Source organism: Pongo abelii, chromosome 9 (assembly GCF_028885655.2).
Source record: "Pongo abelii isolate AG06213 chromosome 9, NHGRI_mPonAbe1-v2.0_pri, whole genome shotgun sequence".
Lineage (NCBI taxonomy): Eukaryota > Metazoa > Chordata > Mammalia > Primates > Hominidae > Pongo > Pongo abelii.
This window is the reverse complement of record NC_071994.2, coordinates 40,807,572-40,826,476: the sequence shown is the minus strand read 5'-3', so window position 1 is coordinate 40,826,476 and position 18,905 is coordinate 40,807,572. Positions and strand designations below refer to the sequence as shown.

Below are 18,905 nucleotides of genomic sequence, written 5' to 3'. Positions count from 1 at the left end.
GCCTCTTGTCCCTTCAATGGATAGCCTAAAGTAGTGTTAAGTACATTAGGTGTGTGTGTTTTTTAGAGTTTGCTTTTTAAGTGAATAAAGATTATACCTCTGAGTTTTAATAATCTGGATTTCATGAGATGTGATGTGTTTCCATCCCTCTTTATTGATATATTGTGTGATTGTACATACAGGGGCATGCTGGAAAGGACTGCTGTGGGCAGTTCCAGGGCCAATATTGGCTAAAAGATAAGCATAGTTTTAATGACCTTCCAAACCCTTCACAGAATTACGGCCTTGTGTTTGGCCTCCAAATAAGGGTGCATTATAAAAGATGCACATCAGTCCATCAGCAGCACAGAGCTAGATTTTCTGTTTTCTGAACTAATGCCCTAACCACTCCTTCCTTATGTTTTTATTTCTATTCAAATGATGAATTATCTATAACTTTTTGCCACCTTTAGAATACTGAAGTCATTAAATAGAGATGCAGCTCTTACATGCTAGGAATGTCACAGGCTAGTCCAGTTCTGGACCTGAGAAAGTGACACCGGTCTTTAAAAATTAATGCAGCTTCTAACTAGGCCTTCCTTTCTCCTCCTCCTTCTTGTTTGCAGCCTCAGGGACTGCCATTCACTGGCTGGACCCCAGATGCTCTAGGGACTGCCACCTGGCACCCTCTGGGGATTTCCTTCTTCTCTTTCCACCATGAAAACTCTAAATACCTTCTTTCAAGCCTGGAATTTGCCAAGGAAAATACTAAATAAACCTAGATTAGGTTTAATTTAAGCTAAGATGTTAGTGGCTTGCTATGTTTGTGAAAGGATAGTTTTCAAAATAATTTTTATGATGCTCAATAACAACTTTTTTTGTGATTTCATTTTAATGTGTATTAGAAAAAGCATAACCAGCACCTTAAACTTGTCATTTTTTAGATTAAAATTTGGGCAAAGTCTATTTTTGCAGAAATAGTATAATCTAAAGAAAAAATATTAAATAGGTGATCTGTAGCTTTGTAAAATATATATACATTTACATATATAAATATATATTCATATATGTGTGTGTATATATATATAAAATTAAAATTTGAGAAACAATGTCATGCTGTATCTTGCTTAATCACTTGCCAGATGATAGTTGTCATTTAGCTAGCACCTAAGAAGTCTGGCACTCTTGCTAGCTATTTTACATATGTCACCATCTTCACAATTTTGTCAGGAAATACATAATCCATATTATTATCTTTTCATAAAGATACTGAAACTTTGTATGTGCACAGTAACGTGAGATAGGAAGTAGAAGTGAGTCTTCACCTCAGGTATTTCAACTACAAATCATATTGTCCTCACAAAATTAAAGAAATATGAATGCTTCCACTTACCTTAGAGGGAATGCTGAGTACCTTCACTAATGCCGATTTTTCTTAAAAATTCACATGGCTGGTACTGCAAAGTATTTTTCTGTTAGTGACAAGCAAATATCAAACTGTTCAAACTCAATTTCAACTCTTATAAGAGGATAGACATGGGTTTTGAGGAAAAGTTTATCATTTGCCTTGTTATTACCTCATCTTTGAGCCCCAACATGTACCTTTACTACTTATCCCAGTGATTCTTTCAAAAAATTATTTAATAAATCAAAATATCCCATAAGTCAAAATATCTTCAGGTTGCGGATTTACCTTTGACTTTCATCTTAACCAATTGCTTAAAATCCCCCCATTCTCCTCTCATCTATTGTGTATAAATTCAGATTAAAATTTAGTTAAATTCAAAAAAAAAAAAATTCACATGGCTTCACAGTCAGTTTGCTATGGGAATTTCAAACTGCTTAGATTTCATGTACGAGATTCAACTTCTTCCTGCCTAGGCTTGCCAAGGGGAGCTTTGTTTGCAAAAACAGGGGCTCCTAGAACGGAAGGGATTTTAAGCTACTGCCTGACCCAGAAGTTCCTAGCATGGAACCCATGGACCTCTAAGGGAGGGCACACGTGAGCTCCAGGAGATCTATGAAGTCCCTGAAATTGTATGCATGATTTGAATATATAAGTCTGTGTGGTTTTCTCCAGATATTGCCTGTTATCAGAGAAGAGTTAGAGAAGGGTTATGATCCACTGATTTTTTCTTGACCTGTCCTTCAACAGTACCAGAAATTAAGCCATCAACTTCGAAGAAGCCTATAAAAATAGAAATAGCTGGAGCCATAAATAATCTTAAATGATACCCATAGGTTTGAAGAGTTTATCTTTTATAAATATCTACTTTTATTTATTTATTTATTTATTTATTTATTTATTTTATTTTATTTTTTTTTGAGACCAGGTCTTGCTTTGTCATCCAGGCTGGAGTACAGTGGCACAAGCACAGCTCACTGCTGCTTTAAACTCCTGGGCTCAAGTGATCCTGCCACCTCAGCCTCCTGAGTAGCTGGGAATACAGACGTGCCACCACGGCTGGCTAATTTTTTTTTTTCTGTAGAGATAGGGTTTCTCTATGTTGTCCAGGCTTGTCTCAAACTCCTGGGCTCATGAGATCTCCTGCCTCAGTCCCTCAAATTGCTGGTATTACAGGCATGAGCCACCGCACCTGGCCAAAATCTAACTTTTAACAGCAAGAGTAACTCTTGTACTGGAAAGAGCTAAGCTCGTGGAAAAATAGGCATGAATATTTTATGATACATTTTCCATGCCAACTTTCCAAAGATTCTAACGTGACTTTATTCATTTGTACTCTGAGTAGATGATTTGTAGCCAACATGATAGGGTCATCTCATTTATGACATGAGCAAATATAGTTGTTTGATAATCTTTCTTTCTCTTCCTAAGTCTCAGGAGATTCTTGTCTTGTTGATAGAGGTTTTAGAGGAAAGGAAAGGAGAATATAGGACTTCTGGGTCATGGAAAGTAATTTCCTGCAAATGTAAGGAACACAGCCTAGGGCTCATCTTTTCTGCGGAAGCCAATACATTTCTTATCAGATCAAATCCATCTTGGTGTGAAGGTTATGGGAGATTATATTATTTGCCTTCTCCACATATATGACTAATGGAAAACAATTAATAGTTTAGAATTGTCTGCTTTGGAGCATATGTGAATTTTCCTAATTTCCATGTGTATGGTCAAGGACACTGATGATGATACTAAGCAGTTACTCAGTGCCAGAAATTTTGATACTCTGATATAGAGGTCTGACATTTCAAGTTAAATTTATTCAAGTGAAAATAGTAGGCTTTGACCGAGGTAATGAATATTTGGGGGCTATTTCCCCTGTTTCAGAGATTTTTTTTTCCCATTCTATGTTTTGACTTGATATTTTGATTTTTGCATTTGCAAGCATGCAAATAAATTCAACCTGCCCTTGCATAATTTGACCTCTCTGTGTTGAGCCTTTCCTTCTTTTCAGGCACCTGCCTGCATTTCATCTGTTACAAATCCAGAGCCAAATGAAGGGAGTATCTTAATATTTCAAGAACACTTACTACTGAGGTGTCCTAAAAATATCTGATGCACACTGGGCTGTCTGACTCATTCACCAGTGTATCCCTGGCACCTAGCACACAGAAAAGTGCTAATAAAAAGTCCACATTTGCAGGATCTGCAGATGTCCTTGGAGGTAATAGGGACCCAAGTGCTCAGGGATGCAGCTTAGCTCTTGATTTCTGATTTCTACTTTGTCTTGAACTTTAGTGATTCCTCACTGTCTTGTGAACTCTTCAGTGTTTGTTTGTTTTTATAGATTTAGGAATACAAATGCAGATTTGTTACATTGATATATTATGTATTAGTGAAGTCTGGGCTTTTAGTGTAACCATCACCCAAATAGTGTACATCCTACCTATTAGTTAATTTCTCATCCCTCACTCCCCTCACTCTCCAAGCCTCAAATGTCTATTATTCCATTCTCTATATTCGTGTGTACATATAATTTAGCTCCCACTTATAAGTGAGAACATGCAGTATTTGACTTTCTGTTTCTGAGTTATTTCACTTAAGGCAATGGACTCCAGTTCCATCCATGTTGCCGCAAAAGACATGCTTTTATCCCTTTTTTTTTCTGACTGAGTAGTATTCCATGGTGTGTGTGTATGTGTCTGTAGATTTATATATAAAATTAACCTAAGCATTCATCACAGATGACTGTATAGAGAAAATGTTTTGTGTATATATATATACACACACAGACACACACACATACAGACACACACACACACACCGCATTTTCTATATATATATATACACAGACACACAAACCTATATATATTTCTGTGTGTGTATATATGTATACATGTATATATGTATATACAAATATGTATACAGACATACACACAAGTCTATAAAACCAAACATTGAAACATGTATATACATGTATATATACAGACACACACAGAAATATGTTTATATATGTGTGTAGATAGATAGATACACACAGACACACACAGAAATATATATAGGCTGATTTCACATCTTTGCTATTGTGAATAGTGCTCTTATAAATATACAAATGTACGATTTTTTTGATATAATGATTTCCTTTCTACTGGGTAGCTACTCAGCAGTGGCATTGCTAGGTCGATTAGTTCTTTAAGAAAATTCCATGCTCTTTTTGATAGAGGTTGTACCAATTTACATTTTCACCAACCACAATTAGATACTATCTTACACCAGACCAATGTTGTAAAAAGTTTTTCTTCGTGTAATTTTTATTTGTTTTCATGGGAAAGATTGATCCAAATAACCAGAAATAGAAATGCACTAGTGTCTTAGGAATATTTTCTTTGGGTCTGTGAGGTTACTCATGTTTTACAGGAGTTTCCTAAATGCGTGTTGGAAATCATCAAGTGGCTCTTTGCAATGAAAACTCTTGTCTGTTTTGTTTTGGGAGCTCCTCAAGGGAAAATGTGGCATTTATGATAGCAAGCAATGCATTGAAATCATGTTACTGATTTTTTCAAACTTCCTATAAAATTTTACTCCCCAAATTCCTTTACAATAAAATGGTATTTGATTTTATTTTGCATTTAAAACTTGATCTTTTAGCATAAAAGATCAAATTTTATTCTCATTATTTTCATTCTCAAGCTATCAGTAAATTCTAAAGTCTTTTCTTTTGTATTTCCATGTGATCGTTGGCAGAAGTGCAGAATAACTACAGATTGGGTTTAAGTAGAGTTTGTGTAGAAAGTTGTCTTTGCCAGCTGACTTTATGGGACTTGAATGTATTCACATCTCAACATATGTACTCTGAGGTGATTACTCATTCCTGATGATGTCCTTTAGACCTCATGGAATCCCTTCAGAATCACCAGTTCAATTTAATATCTCTAATAAGCATATGTGAATCATATTTTAATTTGGTAAATGATTATGTAAATACAACTGTAATTGACTGAAGAGAATGTATTGTTTAGGTATTATGATTAAAATTGGACTTTACCATTTGAAGGTCTTTAGTTGTAATAATAACTGTAGGGTGTATACCATTTTATGATTCACAGAGTGTTCAATTCACATAATTCTTAAAATAGTCACGCAAGGCTATTATTATTCCTATTATGTTATACAGGTGAGAAAACTGAGACTTGTTATAAGTAAGATTTTAACACTAATATAGAATCCCACATTATTTATTCCCAAATTCATAGGTTATGCTGGTCTTTTAAATTGTTATTATGCATATAGTCATATATTTGTTATTATCAATGATAGTCAATAATTAATAATAATTAAAATTAATAATAAACAATATAATTATTATGCATATCAAAAGCCATATTATAAGATCATATTGAGCTGGAACAAGTTATATACAACATTGAGCTTTACAGGATCTCTATTGCTTGCCTTATTTGGTTTAGAATAAATTATTACAGCCAAAATTGAGACTTCTGTATAATATTCCCTGATCTTTTCTCTCAATTAGTCTCAACAGAACGAACCAATATTCTGCTTTTGGTGATTAGCTTTCCTATGAATATTTTTGAACTTTCACTGTATAAGTTATATGGTAAAAGTATAAATAATCTTTAAACAATATTGAAAATCATTTTTATGTTTTTAAGCTTTGAAAAAATGTAACAGACATTGCTTTTACAAAAGATCAACAGCATCCCTTTGATGGATGTAGGAGTAGATACATTTGTACTGTCATATTCCATTGCATGACTACAAAACAAGTGACATTAACTGTTTGACCACAATTTAGTTTTCACTTTCCAGTTGATGGACTATTTTATTTGTTTTCAGCCTTCTGCTCTTTCAGATAATGTTACACTTCTTCTTTTATTAAATACTTGTTTATATCTTATGACATTTTTCCACTGGATTATTTGCCTTTTCTTACAAATTTCGCAGTTATTTATACAACCTGAAGCTTAATACTTTATTGGTTGTATTCATAAAAATATATTCTAGTTATAACTTACCTTTTCACAATCTTTATCATATATTTTAAATTTACAAAGCTTTTATTTGAATGTAATTGCATGTACCAGCTTTTTTTTTTTTTTTTTTTTTTTGGTAACTGGTGCTGGTGCTTTTTATTTATTAAAAGCAAACATAAATTTCCTACCAAAATTGTTATAAAATGCTCTCATAGTTTATTCTAAAAGTTATTTTTTAATTTTGCTTTTCTCACTTAAATCTTTAATCCTTTCATTTTGTTTTCTTATTGTAAATTGAAAGTTAAGGGTCTGTTTATTTCCATTAAATTAACTTTTTTTTTAGTGACTCTAATTGAGTAGTCCACTATATCCATGAAAATTTTATGGATTTGTAATTCCGTATCAATCATATACATACTGGTATCTTTCTATTCTGTATCTATTTCTATATTGTTTTATTTTGCTTTTTATGTTGCCTATTTCTGCATGAATACCATATGTCCTGTTTAAGAAATATTTATGAACTGTAAATTCCTATGTTAGCTTCTGGAAGAGATATTCTCATGCATTTTACAATCAAAAAATGCATTTGTAATTAAGTTTAGCAGCTTTATTGATATAAAATTTACATGCTATACAATTAATCACTCATTTAAAGTATTCGATTCAATATTTTTAATATATTCATAGGATTGTGCAACCATCCCCACAATCTAATTTTAAAACATTTTGATTCCCTAGAAAGAAACCCTGTACCTGTTAGGAGTTATTCTCCATTCTACCCACTCCTCCCTCAGCCCTAGGAATTGATTAATCTATTTTTCATCTCTATGTATTTACCTACTGTTCAGTTTTATATGGATGGAATTATATAATTGTGTATGTGTGTGACTGGGTTCTTTCATTTAGTATAACATTTTCAAAGTAGACCTATGTTGTAGCATGTGTTAACATTTCATTTCTTTCTATTGCCAAATATTTTATTGGATAGATATATGTGCCACATTATTTATGTATTAAGCTGATGGGCGTTTTGATTTTCTTCCTTTTTTTACTATTATGAATAATGTTTTTATGAAAATTGGTGTGCAAGTTTTTGTGTAGATGCATTGTTTTTGTTTCTCTTGGATATATGCCTAGGAGTGAAACTGATAGTGTTGTAACTTTATGTTTAATACCATAAGAAATTGCCAAACTGTTTTCCAAAGGTTCTGCACTGCTTTGCATCCCCATCGATGATGAACAGGGTGAATTTCTCCATATCCTTGTCAATACTTATTTTTTGTCTTTTTCATTATAGCCTTCATAGATGGTGAAAAATGATATCTCACTGTGATTTTGATTTGTGTTTCTCTAATAACTATAATTATGTTAAGAATCTTTGAATGTGCTTGTTGGTCATTTCTATATTTTCTTTGGAGAAATATCTATTCAAATCATTCATCCATTTTTATTTGGCTTATTTGTGTTTTTATTGTTGAGTTATAAGAGTTATTTACATATTAAGGAAACAAGTTTCTTATCAGATATATGGTTTCTGAATACTTTTCCCATTCTGTGGTTTACACTTTCATTTGCTTTATGGTATATTTTGCAGAAAAAAAAACCACCAAAAAAAGAAAAACACCCGGTTTTGCTCTCTATAATAAGTAGGGTCTGTAACAAGAGCTATTAGGAGGAAACAGTTGTAACTCTAAAATAAGTTTTAATTACATACCAAGGGCTTTGGATTTTTCTCTAATTTAGGAGTGTAAATCTAGAACTACTAGGTAAACCATAGCATCAGGCTACCAGTGTCTAGACTTCCATCTTTTAATTTAACATTAAAAATTGCCATAAAAGGATACAGAAAGTAAAAAATAAATTCCACCACCAGAAACTAATGAAAAACATTCCTATTATTAACAGATTCAATAGGGTAGGATTAAGAAAAACAAACCTAGAACACAGATACTTGGCCTTATGAGCTGAAACCCACCTGATGGCCACCCAACTTATGGAGGAGAGCTGGACTAACCTGATTCATTGTCTGCCTTTAACATTGGACTGCAGAGGCAACACAACCAAGGAAATTAACCACCTACTGCCCTTGAGCAGTCTTCTGAGCAGGCCAGAGTCACGCCCTGCTTCCTGTGTCCTGCCTCAGCTGTGCCTATTACTCTTTAAATCCAATAAAAAATAAAAATACCTACTAAATGGGTATAGCAATATTTGGTTACATTGGTTCTGAATACAAAAACTGTAGAGAAAAGGAGTACTGTGGGTGGGAGCAGATACTGGCAGCACCTGAGAGCCATCCACACTGGGAAAGAGTGTCATCCTTGTTACATCCTTGTTTTGCCATGTTACAGAGCATGGCAAAACAACATTTTAAGCATAGGCCAGGAATCAGTAATCAAGGAGATTCTACCTGTACAGAGCCATGCATGCTACATGAAGACTTGCAGGACACCATAAATTGGATCAGGGCCTTTACCCAACAAGCTCCACATCAGGTCAAGATCGGCAAGCTGAGGTAGAACTATGACTTCTTCTGAACTATGACCATTTCACAAATGTAAGTTGAATGGAAAACATCTTTATAATATTCAGTATTCACACATACAGAGACTAGATTTAGGACAAAAAAACAGGACCACAGAGCAATGAGGAAAGAGTTCTTTTTTACAATAGGGTGCTGGAACAATTAGATAACCATATGAGAGAGTGGCATAAAGAAGGCTTATTCAGGAGTTGGTGAGGTTCTATTTCTTAACTTGGGTAATGGTTATGTAGGTGTTTATCTTGTAACAACTCATTAAGCTATGAATTCTTTTACTGCACTTTGTGTTTTGTAGTGAATTGTGTTTCAAAATTATATGTAAAGGACTTCTACTTTCCTTTGCTATGGTTCCATATTCACATCAATGCCATTTGCATTACTTATCTGTTTCCAACTGTCTTTGTCCTGAGAAAGATAATTTTCCAGAAAGTAAAAGGGTTCATTTGGATTATTGGAAAACAAGTAAAATCCTAATGTAAATGAATACATTATATAGTTTTACCTGATTTTTTTTAGTTAAAATAGCCAACATTTTTCTGATCTCCTGAAATGAATCAGTGTTGCGACTGTTCTACTTGCACTATCTCATTTAGCCGTAATAATAATTCTACAATGTTGGCAACATTGTTATCTTCATTTAAAAGCTGTAGAATTTAGGCTAAGCAGTGAAGTTCAATGCCTAAGAAGGCAGTAAATTAGATTCCAAGTATGTCTGAATACAGTTCTCAACAGCTTAACCAATGTGTCATATTACATTTTACTAACTCACAAGTATGGTTAACAGATAACCGGCAATCACCTACTGATTAATGACATGATCTAATTTTGTATGTGCTGAATAAAGACTGGCTGTGGTAAATTCACAGAGATAATATAACCTTCGATGTCTGTTGGTACCTATCAGGCTTCTTCTGGATACACTCTGACATTCTTCATGTCTTTATAGCTCATAACTCTATTAATGCGCATAATAGAGCCTTGTAATGCAAAGTTTACATGCCTATAACTGCAAGTATATGATAAAATCCCTTAAAGTTTTCAATGTCTTATTTTCTTTAGCCCTACAGTTTAGTGCACAGGTGTTAAATGATGCTTGTTAGATTGAAAAGAATAAACATTCAGGAAAAAAAAAAAAAGCCTGTCACCCTCACCAAGACAAGCAGTTACTGCCATAATCTTATTTAAAAAGTACCCTAAAACAGGTTCTTGTGCAAATGGGCAGATCTCTACCACTATTTTGCAAATGGGCTAAAATATTTGCAAAGGGTTCCTACTCAACATGAGCCATAACTTGCATATTCTTGAGATAATTTTTAGAAAGATCAGCTTTTCTGAAAGTATCTGAGCTTCATGGTTTGCAAACACATTAATGATTTAGTTATTTTCAAAACTGTTTAAAGATTAGGTAGGTACCTGATGAATGAGCTGCATCCCACCCTCTCTGAGAAGAAGTGAATTTTATTCTGTCCCCTAGAAACAATAAACTGAAAAAACTCTAAATCAAATGCATTCCACGTTGTAATTGGAAAGCACTTCACTCTTTCAGATAACTCATGAAATGAATCATGATTTTATGTTTGGACAACTGTTATTATACCAAACAATTCAAGAAGCTGTATTGTTTTTATCTAGATGTAATGACACATATAATCAGTTTTCAGTTAATTCTGTTTTAAAGCAATAGGTTTGAACATGGGTTAATTAACATATTTGTGAATGGCTGTCATATATATTAAAATAAAGTATACCACTATTAACCTTAAAATGATATAAAACCTGTACTGAGTTCTTGCTACATAATTCAGAAGAGGTTTCCAAATTTTGCTATGCTGCTCTATTGACATTTTGATATCTACTTTTTATCATGCCTGTTAAAACTGGTAAAAACTCATCATTAAACATTTAGAATTTATATAATAATTAAAAATTCATTTAATAAGTTTGTGAACTTATTTACTCACTGAGAGACAAAATTTGGGTATAATAGGTTACTTCTTTTTATAAAGATGTGGATTTTTAAAACAGATAGCTGTCTTTCTGGGAGAGTTTAGCATTTACTTAGCTTAGAATCAGAGTAATGGATAATAACTGTTAGCGTTCCATTTTCAGTCCATACTGCTTTTAAAATATGAAAAGCGTATAAAATATTTTTCAAAACCTTTTTGTCTTTCTAATATTTTTTTCTACCAACCAGTCTCTTGATTTCTAGGTCTTCTCATTGAACGACATTTACCTTCACCTGGGATTAAATATGTTACCAATGCTGTGAGACTCAGTTGATTCCGTTTACCACACTGGGAGAGTAGTATACTTTAAGAAAACGTGGAAGAAAATTTGTGTATTATTTTATTTTCACCTAATCTTTTCTTAGATCAGCATGGAGATGCTGTAAGCAGTGGGTCACAGATATAAAGCAAAAAAGCAAGCCAAATTGTAACTAATTGGAGTGCTACTATAATTGTGTGATTCTTCATTTTAGCCTATTATAATTTGTTCTATTATAAATGTCGGAAGGGAGAGGATGACAAATGACCACATGATTTTTTTAGGCCAGTATTCTTGAGGTTAACCCTATCTAAATACATAGAACTATGCATATTCTCTTCCTTTCTTCTTTCTCTTCTTTCTCCTTTCCTTCTTTCTATAAATATTTATTGATGCCTACAGTGTGTCTGGCTGTGGACTAGATGTTTAAAATACTGTGTAAACCAAAAAGTTAAAAAATTTCTTACCTTCGTAAAATTTATATCCTTGTAGAATAAGACTGTGAGCAAACAAAAGATAATTAATAAATAAATTAGCTAGCACTATATTATATATTAGAAGTTAGCAGATGCTAAGAAAAATAGACATCAGGGAAGTGGGATCAAGAGTGAGGAGTAACTTGGAGAGCAACTGGAGGGTCTCGAGGAGAGGAGTTACATTATCTCATCTATAATGTCGAGAATCATTGAGATAACTCGGCTGTCATGTTGAGAACAAACTATAGAAGAGAAAAGGTAGAAGCAGGCCGGGTGCGGTGGCTCACGCCTAATCCCAGCACTTTGGGAGGCCGAGGCGGGCGGATCACAAGGTCAGGAGATCGAGACCATGGTGAAACCCCGTCTCTACTACAAATGCAAAAAAATTAGCCAGGCACGGTGGCGGGCGCCTGTAGTCTGAGCTACTCGGGAGGCTGAGGCAGAGGAGAATGGCGTGAACCCAGGAGGCGGAGCTTGCAGTGAGCGGAGATCGCGCCACTGCACTCCAGCCTGGGCGACAGAGCCAGACTCCGCCTCAAAAAAAAAACAAAAACGTAGAAGCAAAGAGACAAGCCTGGCTACTGCAATAATCCAATAGAAAGATTACTACGGTTCAGACCAGAGTGGTAGTAATGGTGGTGGTAATGAAGGTGTTAGAAAGTGGTCAGATTTTAAATATGTTTTGAAAGATTTTCTTGATGATTTGAATGTGATGGGTAAGAAAAAGAGAGAGAGAGAGAGAAAAAAAAAAAGACGATTCAAGATGTTTGGTGTTAGCAATTGAAGGGACAGAGTTGCGATCAACCAGAATAAAGAAGGTTGTGGGAAGTACCTGTTTGGAGAAGATAAACAATTTCATTTTGGACAGTTAACTTTGAGATGTTCATTAGACATCCAAGTGAAGAAATCAGGAAGGCAGTTGGATATACAAGCCTGTGAATATTTATTATGTAGTGGTCAACACATAGGTGGTTATTTAAAGCCATGAGCTTGGATGAAATCACAAGGAAGGAGTATATAGGGGGAAAAAAGGCAAGAGAACCAATGAATAGTTAATTAACAAATCAGAGGAAGAGAGAACGAGTGACCACTTAACTACGAGAAAATCCAGACACATTAGATGTCCTGGGAGTCAAAGGAAAAGGGTGTATCAAGTAGGTGAGAGTGATTCCACTGCAGGAAGATAAATTTAAAAGACAGCAAATTGGCCGGGCGCGGTGGCTCACGCCTGTAATCCTGGCACTTTTGGAGGCCAAGGCGGGCGGCTCACGAGGCCAGGAGATCGAGACCGTCCCGGCTAACACTGTGAGACCTCATCTCTACTAAAAATACAAAAAAAAAAAAAAAAAAAAATTAGCCAGGCGTGGTGGTGGGCGCCTGTACTGTATAGTCCCAGCTACTCAGGAGGCTGAGGCAGAAGAATAGCGTGAACCTCGAAGGCGGAGCTTGCAGTGGGCGGAGATCGCGCCACTGCACTCCAGCCTGGGCTACAGAGCGAGACTCTGTCTCAAAAAAAAAAGACTTCAAATTGATAACTGGATACAGCAATGAATATGTCATTAGTGACCTTGTTAAAAAAAAAGTGACTGAAGTGTTGGAGGCAAACGCCCTCTAAAATCTGAATTTTACTTTGCCTTCTGTGGTAAAAAAAAATCCCTCACCTAAAAGTACTTCTCTCACGTAAAAGCTGGAAATGGCCTTGTTACCCTTTTTAAACTACTCAAGCCTCAGTCCTAGGAGTGTTTATTTGTATATGGCTCTTTATCTTTTTAAATATAGTGGTCAGGACCACCAGCTAAGGTATCAAATTGGTCAAAATGCTGGCTTCATTATTTTCTTTTCTGTGATATCTGTATGTCACTTAACTTCTTTGGCTTCTATGTACTCCTGTCAATATTTACCTTCATGGGTTATGACAATTAAATAACCTTATGAAGCACTTGGCACAATGAGTAGCACATAGTAAGTATTCGAAAAGTGATAGCTACTATTGCCATTACTACTATGTTATGGAACTACGAGGCCCTGGTGGCTTCTCTGGTGTTAGTTACTCAGTCACTTTATAATCCTTTCCAGATCCTGTGAAATCTGCCAGGATTCCAAGTTAATCCTGGAAATCTCAGAACTTTTTCATTCATTGAAGAAAAGACTGTGTAAAGCTTTCTTGTTCTTGAACTTGGAAGTCTCTACTACTATAAATTTACACACTTGAACTTAATCTCTCTGCAGAACTAGAGCCCACTAGAAGCCCCTCAGGCAACCTAACCTGTCGCTGTAGGGTGACTATTTCTTGGATATTCTTTCTGTTTCTTGAATGACTCGTTGGCCTTTATCTCCTTAAACATCAGGTTGCTCTGGTCTTCACTTCTTTCACTTGGAGCTGAATATCTGCCCCAGTCAGAGTCCTCCAAAGCAGTCTGAAATGGTTTTGTCTGAAATTATCTAATATCTCCCCAGATGTTGGAAAGCATTTTGAATCTCAAGAATGCCTGTATAGGAAATATGAAATAGAGAGTTGGTACAGATGTCCAAATAGTTTGAAGGAAAGTGGCGAAAGAAGGATGGGGTAGATAATAGTTATGAACATGAACTTGGAGTCAGAAGATATTGGGTTCAAGTCCTGGCTCCTCATTGATCTTGGGCAATATACTGGAAAAGCCCCCCTAAGAGGACCATGAGGAAAATGTGTTGATCAATAAAGCTGATTTATTAAAATTCCTTACAGCAAATAAGAATACCACACGGATAGTCTAAGTAGTGTTTTAGAAGAATGAAGTTAGGGAACAGTTGACAAAGGATTCCCATGGCCTGGACTGGGTAATTGGTAGGTCTTATAAGGCAGGAATTCGGTTGAAAATTGGGCAGAGTCCATTAAAAATAGCTTAGGTTGGTGGATACAACAGAATGAAGGCCCTAGAGCAGTCTTGCTGAGCAAGCAGTTTGTTTTGAAAAGTAAGCTGTTTTAGTTGGTTTGCAGTCATATATTCTAGGAACAAGCAAACAGCTTAGGGATTATTTTTTGGTTTCAGTATTACTAAATACACATTTAGGAAAATAATGCCTGGACTGAGTATTATTCAACACAAGAAATAAAGTTGGTTTCAGTTTTTAGTATTTATGTTCTCTAAGCCTTAGTGTCTTTATCTTTGAAATGCACGTAATGAGTAGTATATAGGATAAAGTATTGAAAGCACTTATGTCTGGTCATGATGTTTAGTAAATACTCAACATATGTTAGCATTATTTTATGATGAAATAAAATAGTAAATAAGTAATCATTTTATTTGTTGTTATATGTTATCATTTTCATGGGTCTTATTGAATAAAACATATGCATTTTTATACCAGCACCAGAGAACCCATTTTCAGATATCAGACCACCTAATTTTATATCCTGGAACATCACTCGCTAATGTGGCTCCTATAGCAGATTGTAAACACTCTTTAACTCTATTTCCATATCTCGCGGTAGGAATATTAAAAATACATTTTTCGATATTGTATTGCTAGTGTTCAAATGGCAGTAACTGTAACTAAAGCATACGTGCTTGTCTAACCCACACCATTAACAATCATTGCTTTATTTGCAGAATGACATGAATTACATAGCATCCAGTGGACCTCTGTTCAAAGATGGCAAAAAGAGAATTGATTACATCTTGGTTTATAGAAAGACAAATATACAATATGACAAAAGAAACACATTTGAAAAGAACCTCAGAGCAGAAGGCTTGATGTTGGAGAAGGAGGTAGGTGCTTTACTATTATTAGTTATGTGATAAAATGTGTTGGAACAGATATAATCACTTATGGTTTAGAAAGGAAAATATGTATCACATGACTTTATAAAATACATAGTTTTTTTCTACCAAATGTTAAATAAATACATGCACATAGCCCTATTAAATATGTATTCACTTTTTAATCTATATAATTCTGTACAATTGAAGTATTTTCAAAGGGCATGACTATTTTTGCAATTTTAAAAACTGAATAAGGAATGATTATAGTTATGTCAAATAGAAAACTTTATGAAAAGGAAAATAACATTTTGAAAGAAAAGAATTTGCCAAACTATTAATGTCTGTTTTTTAGTGCTGGAACTATGAGTGGTTTTCCTCCCAAATCTTTTTCTTTTGTGAGTTTTTAAAAAAATGTTCTTGGAAGAATTTATTTTTTTGTAGTGACACAGTAAAAGTAGCAAGACTCACTAGAAAAAAAGATAGAAAGAAGGAAAAGCATATCCTCCATAATCCTAGTATCAGAGAAAATTTTTAAAAAACTCACTATTTTAGTTATACCTTGTACGGTTATAGAAAACACGTATTAATCGCATTACAGAAAGAAAAAACCTTAAGGTAGAAAATTAAAAGTATAGAAATGTACAAAATAAAAAGCCAAAGTCAATATCTACAGTCTCTCAAATCATACGCTTCTCTCCTTTGGTGGTCTTGTTAACAACTTGATTTTATCTTGCTAGGTGCCCCTCAGTATATTTTCTATGTATATACAAATATATAAAATTTTACACAAAATTAGCCATGATATATATGTACACATACATATATATACACACATATCTATCTCTCTCTATATATATATTATTCTGCTATTCACTCCTGTCATTTAGCAACATATTACAGATATCTTAAATTGCCATTACATTTAGAACCAACTCAGCTTTTTACTAGATACATATTATTACAACTTAGAGATTTACCCAGCTGTTCCGCTACTGAGAAAAAAAAATCAATTAACTATTACAGAGACACCTAAACCTAAATTAGTCTTTTTTGTGTGTGTGTGAGAGTGAGTCTCCCTCTGTTGCCCAGGCTGGAGAGCAGTGGCGCGATCTTGGCTTAATGCAACCTCTGCCTCCCGGGCTCAAGCAATTCTGCCTCAGCCTCCCAAGTAGCTGGGGTTACAGGAACTGATCAGGAACTAATCACTGTGCCCACCTAAGTTTTGTATTTTTAGTAGAGATGGGGTTTCACCATGTTGGCCAGGCTGGTCTGGAACTCCTGACCTCAAGTGATCTGCCCACTTCAGCCCCACCAAAGTACTGGGATAACAGGCTTGAGCTCCTGCACTCGGCGCTACTATTGGGTTTTAACTAGTTTTGTAAAAAATAGGAGCAACAAGGTAAAAGAAAAAAAAACTGTTTTTGATGAAATATCTAGATAATTTGCTAATAAGCTTTATCAGAGTGTTAGTAGGCACTTAGATATAATATTGGAATCCCTTCACCCCCACAGAACATCTCCTGGAATTAGTTTTCTGAGGAACACACATTAGGAAGTACTAAACTGTAGTTTGGGGTAACCCTAGAAAAACTAATCCATTTAGGCCTCACGCAATGGCTCACGCTTGTAATCCCAGCACTTTGGGAGGCCGAGGAGGCCGGATCACGAGGTCAAAAGATCGAGACCATCCTGGCCAACATGGTGAAAACCCATCTCTTACAAAAAATAGCTGGTCGTGGTGGCGCGTTCCTGTAGTCCCAGCTACAGGAACGCGCTAAGGCAGGAGGCTGAGGCAGGAGAATCACTTGAACCCAGGAGGCGGAGCTTGCAGTGAGCCAAGATCATGCCACTGCACTCCAGTCTGGCTACATTGCAAGACTCCGTCTCAAAAAAAAAAAAAAAAAAGGAAAAGAAAAACTAATCCATTTATGTTTATTAAAATCCTTTAATGTGTATAAAATAACAAACACATCATGACTTGACTCTTTATGAGGAATTACTCACATACAACTTAGAGTTACAGAGCCCAGCAAGTAAAATTCTGACTTCAGTTTTCTGTTGCCTCTTTTAGTTGTTTCTTTATTATTCCTCTTCCAGGAAGTTTAACCCAGAATATTCCGCCTCCCGCCCACACCCAATCACTGGTGGCTAATTAAATAAAGAAGTACTTATTGAAAAGAAAACTCATGAACTCAGTGTTGTGATAGACTTTTATTCTTTTGATATCCTTGTGACTTCTCCTCCATACAAATAGAATTAATCACTCTTCATTTACTCCGAGAGCAGTTTATACATAGATCTTATTATGATGCTGGTATTTGTTTTTCTCACATATCTCAAACTATTTATTCATTCAGCACATTATTTTGGCTAGCACTGAGCAAGCTGCTGAGACATATGATAAGTAACAAAGTAACAAACTCACTGCCTTGACTAAATTTACAGTCAGTATAGGAGTCAGACATGAAATCTGTATATTCATAATAGGTATTGCTCTCAGCTTCTACCTAGTTTTCTTGCCAGAAAGCTCAGATTCTCAGTTCTGAGTTTTCCTTGTTCCTCCAAACTTTTCTCAAGAATAATACTGGATGTTAGTCATCCAACAAGAGTCCTGTTCCGCTTTTAAAGGGAAGTCTATTTATTCTAGAGCTCTCACTCTGAAATCACTCCCAAATGGTGTCTTTGTTTAGATTGAGTCTCAGCAGGACAGTGTCCATTTGTCTATTGTTATTCCTGAACAGAGAGGGTTCTCATCCACAATTACAGTTCTTTTAGTCCACATTCACATTCTTAGGATTTGTTTCCTACTGTTAAATAAATTGCCAGGACAGCATGATCAGGAGGTGTATTCAACCTCAACTGCATATTGTTGGAACCAGCCACCCCTGCAAACTGCTGCCATTGTGTTGAACACAAGTTACCAGTCTTGACTTTCTCTGTCCTCCCAACTGTGTACCTCTGACTTAGTTTCCTAACAGTGAAAAGGTTAAAGCTACCCCAGTTTTCCAGAATAGATATTATTAGTTTTGAAGCCGAGTTGGGAGATTTTTATATCTTCTTTCTGAAAAGGCCATAGAAGCCTTATGAAATTTTACCCAAACCTCTGTAAAAACTCTGCCTATGCAAGCAAGGGAAAGTGCTGCAAATTAAGAAAACAAACAAAAAAATTTTTATACTCTTTCCACTTGATTAATACTTGCACAGCTGAGAGAGTACTTCAGAGACTGCACAAGAAAGATGATCTGACCCAGGGTGACTTTCAATCTACACTTACTAATACAATGCTTAAAATTCTTTACTAGGATAACCTTTATCATTTGAAACTGTGATAAGTGGCTGAAAAGGAAAGTAAATGGTGCTAAATGGCTTGCAACAAGGGCAGTGGTATGGTCTGGAGGGTGAGGGGAGACTAGAAGAAAGGGAAGGAGGGAAATTTTAAAAATAAGCTTTGAATTGAGATTTGATAAATGAATAGTAGCTAATGTAGGTGAATAAAAGGGCTAGATGTGG

At 35.1% G+C, this 18,905-nt stretch overlaps 1 protein-coding gene across 5 annotated transcripts in view; it reads left to right on the top strand.

Moving 5' to 3' along the window:
- Window positions 1-18,905, top strand: part of ANO3 (anoctamin 3) — a 469,771-nt gene that overhangs the window by 307,156 nt on the left and 143,710 nt on the right. For all 5 annotated transcript variants that reach the window (XM_063728504.1, XM_024255829.3, XM_063728505.1 and 2 more), the window contains one exon: window positions 15,243-15,401. In XM_063728504.1, coding sequence (XP_063584574.1) covers window positions 15,243-15,401 — 159 coding nt within the window. The remainder of the gene's footprint in view (window positions 1-15,242; window positions 15,402-18,905) is intronic.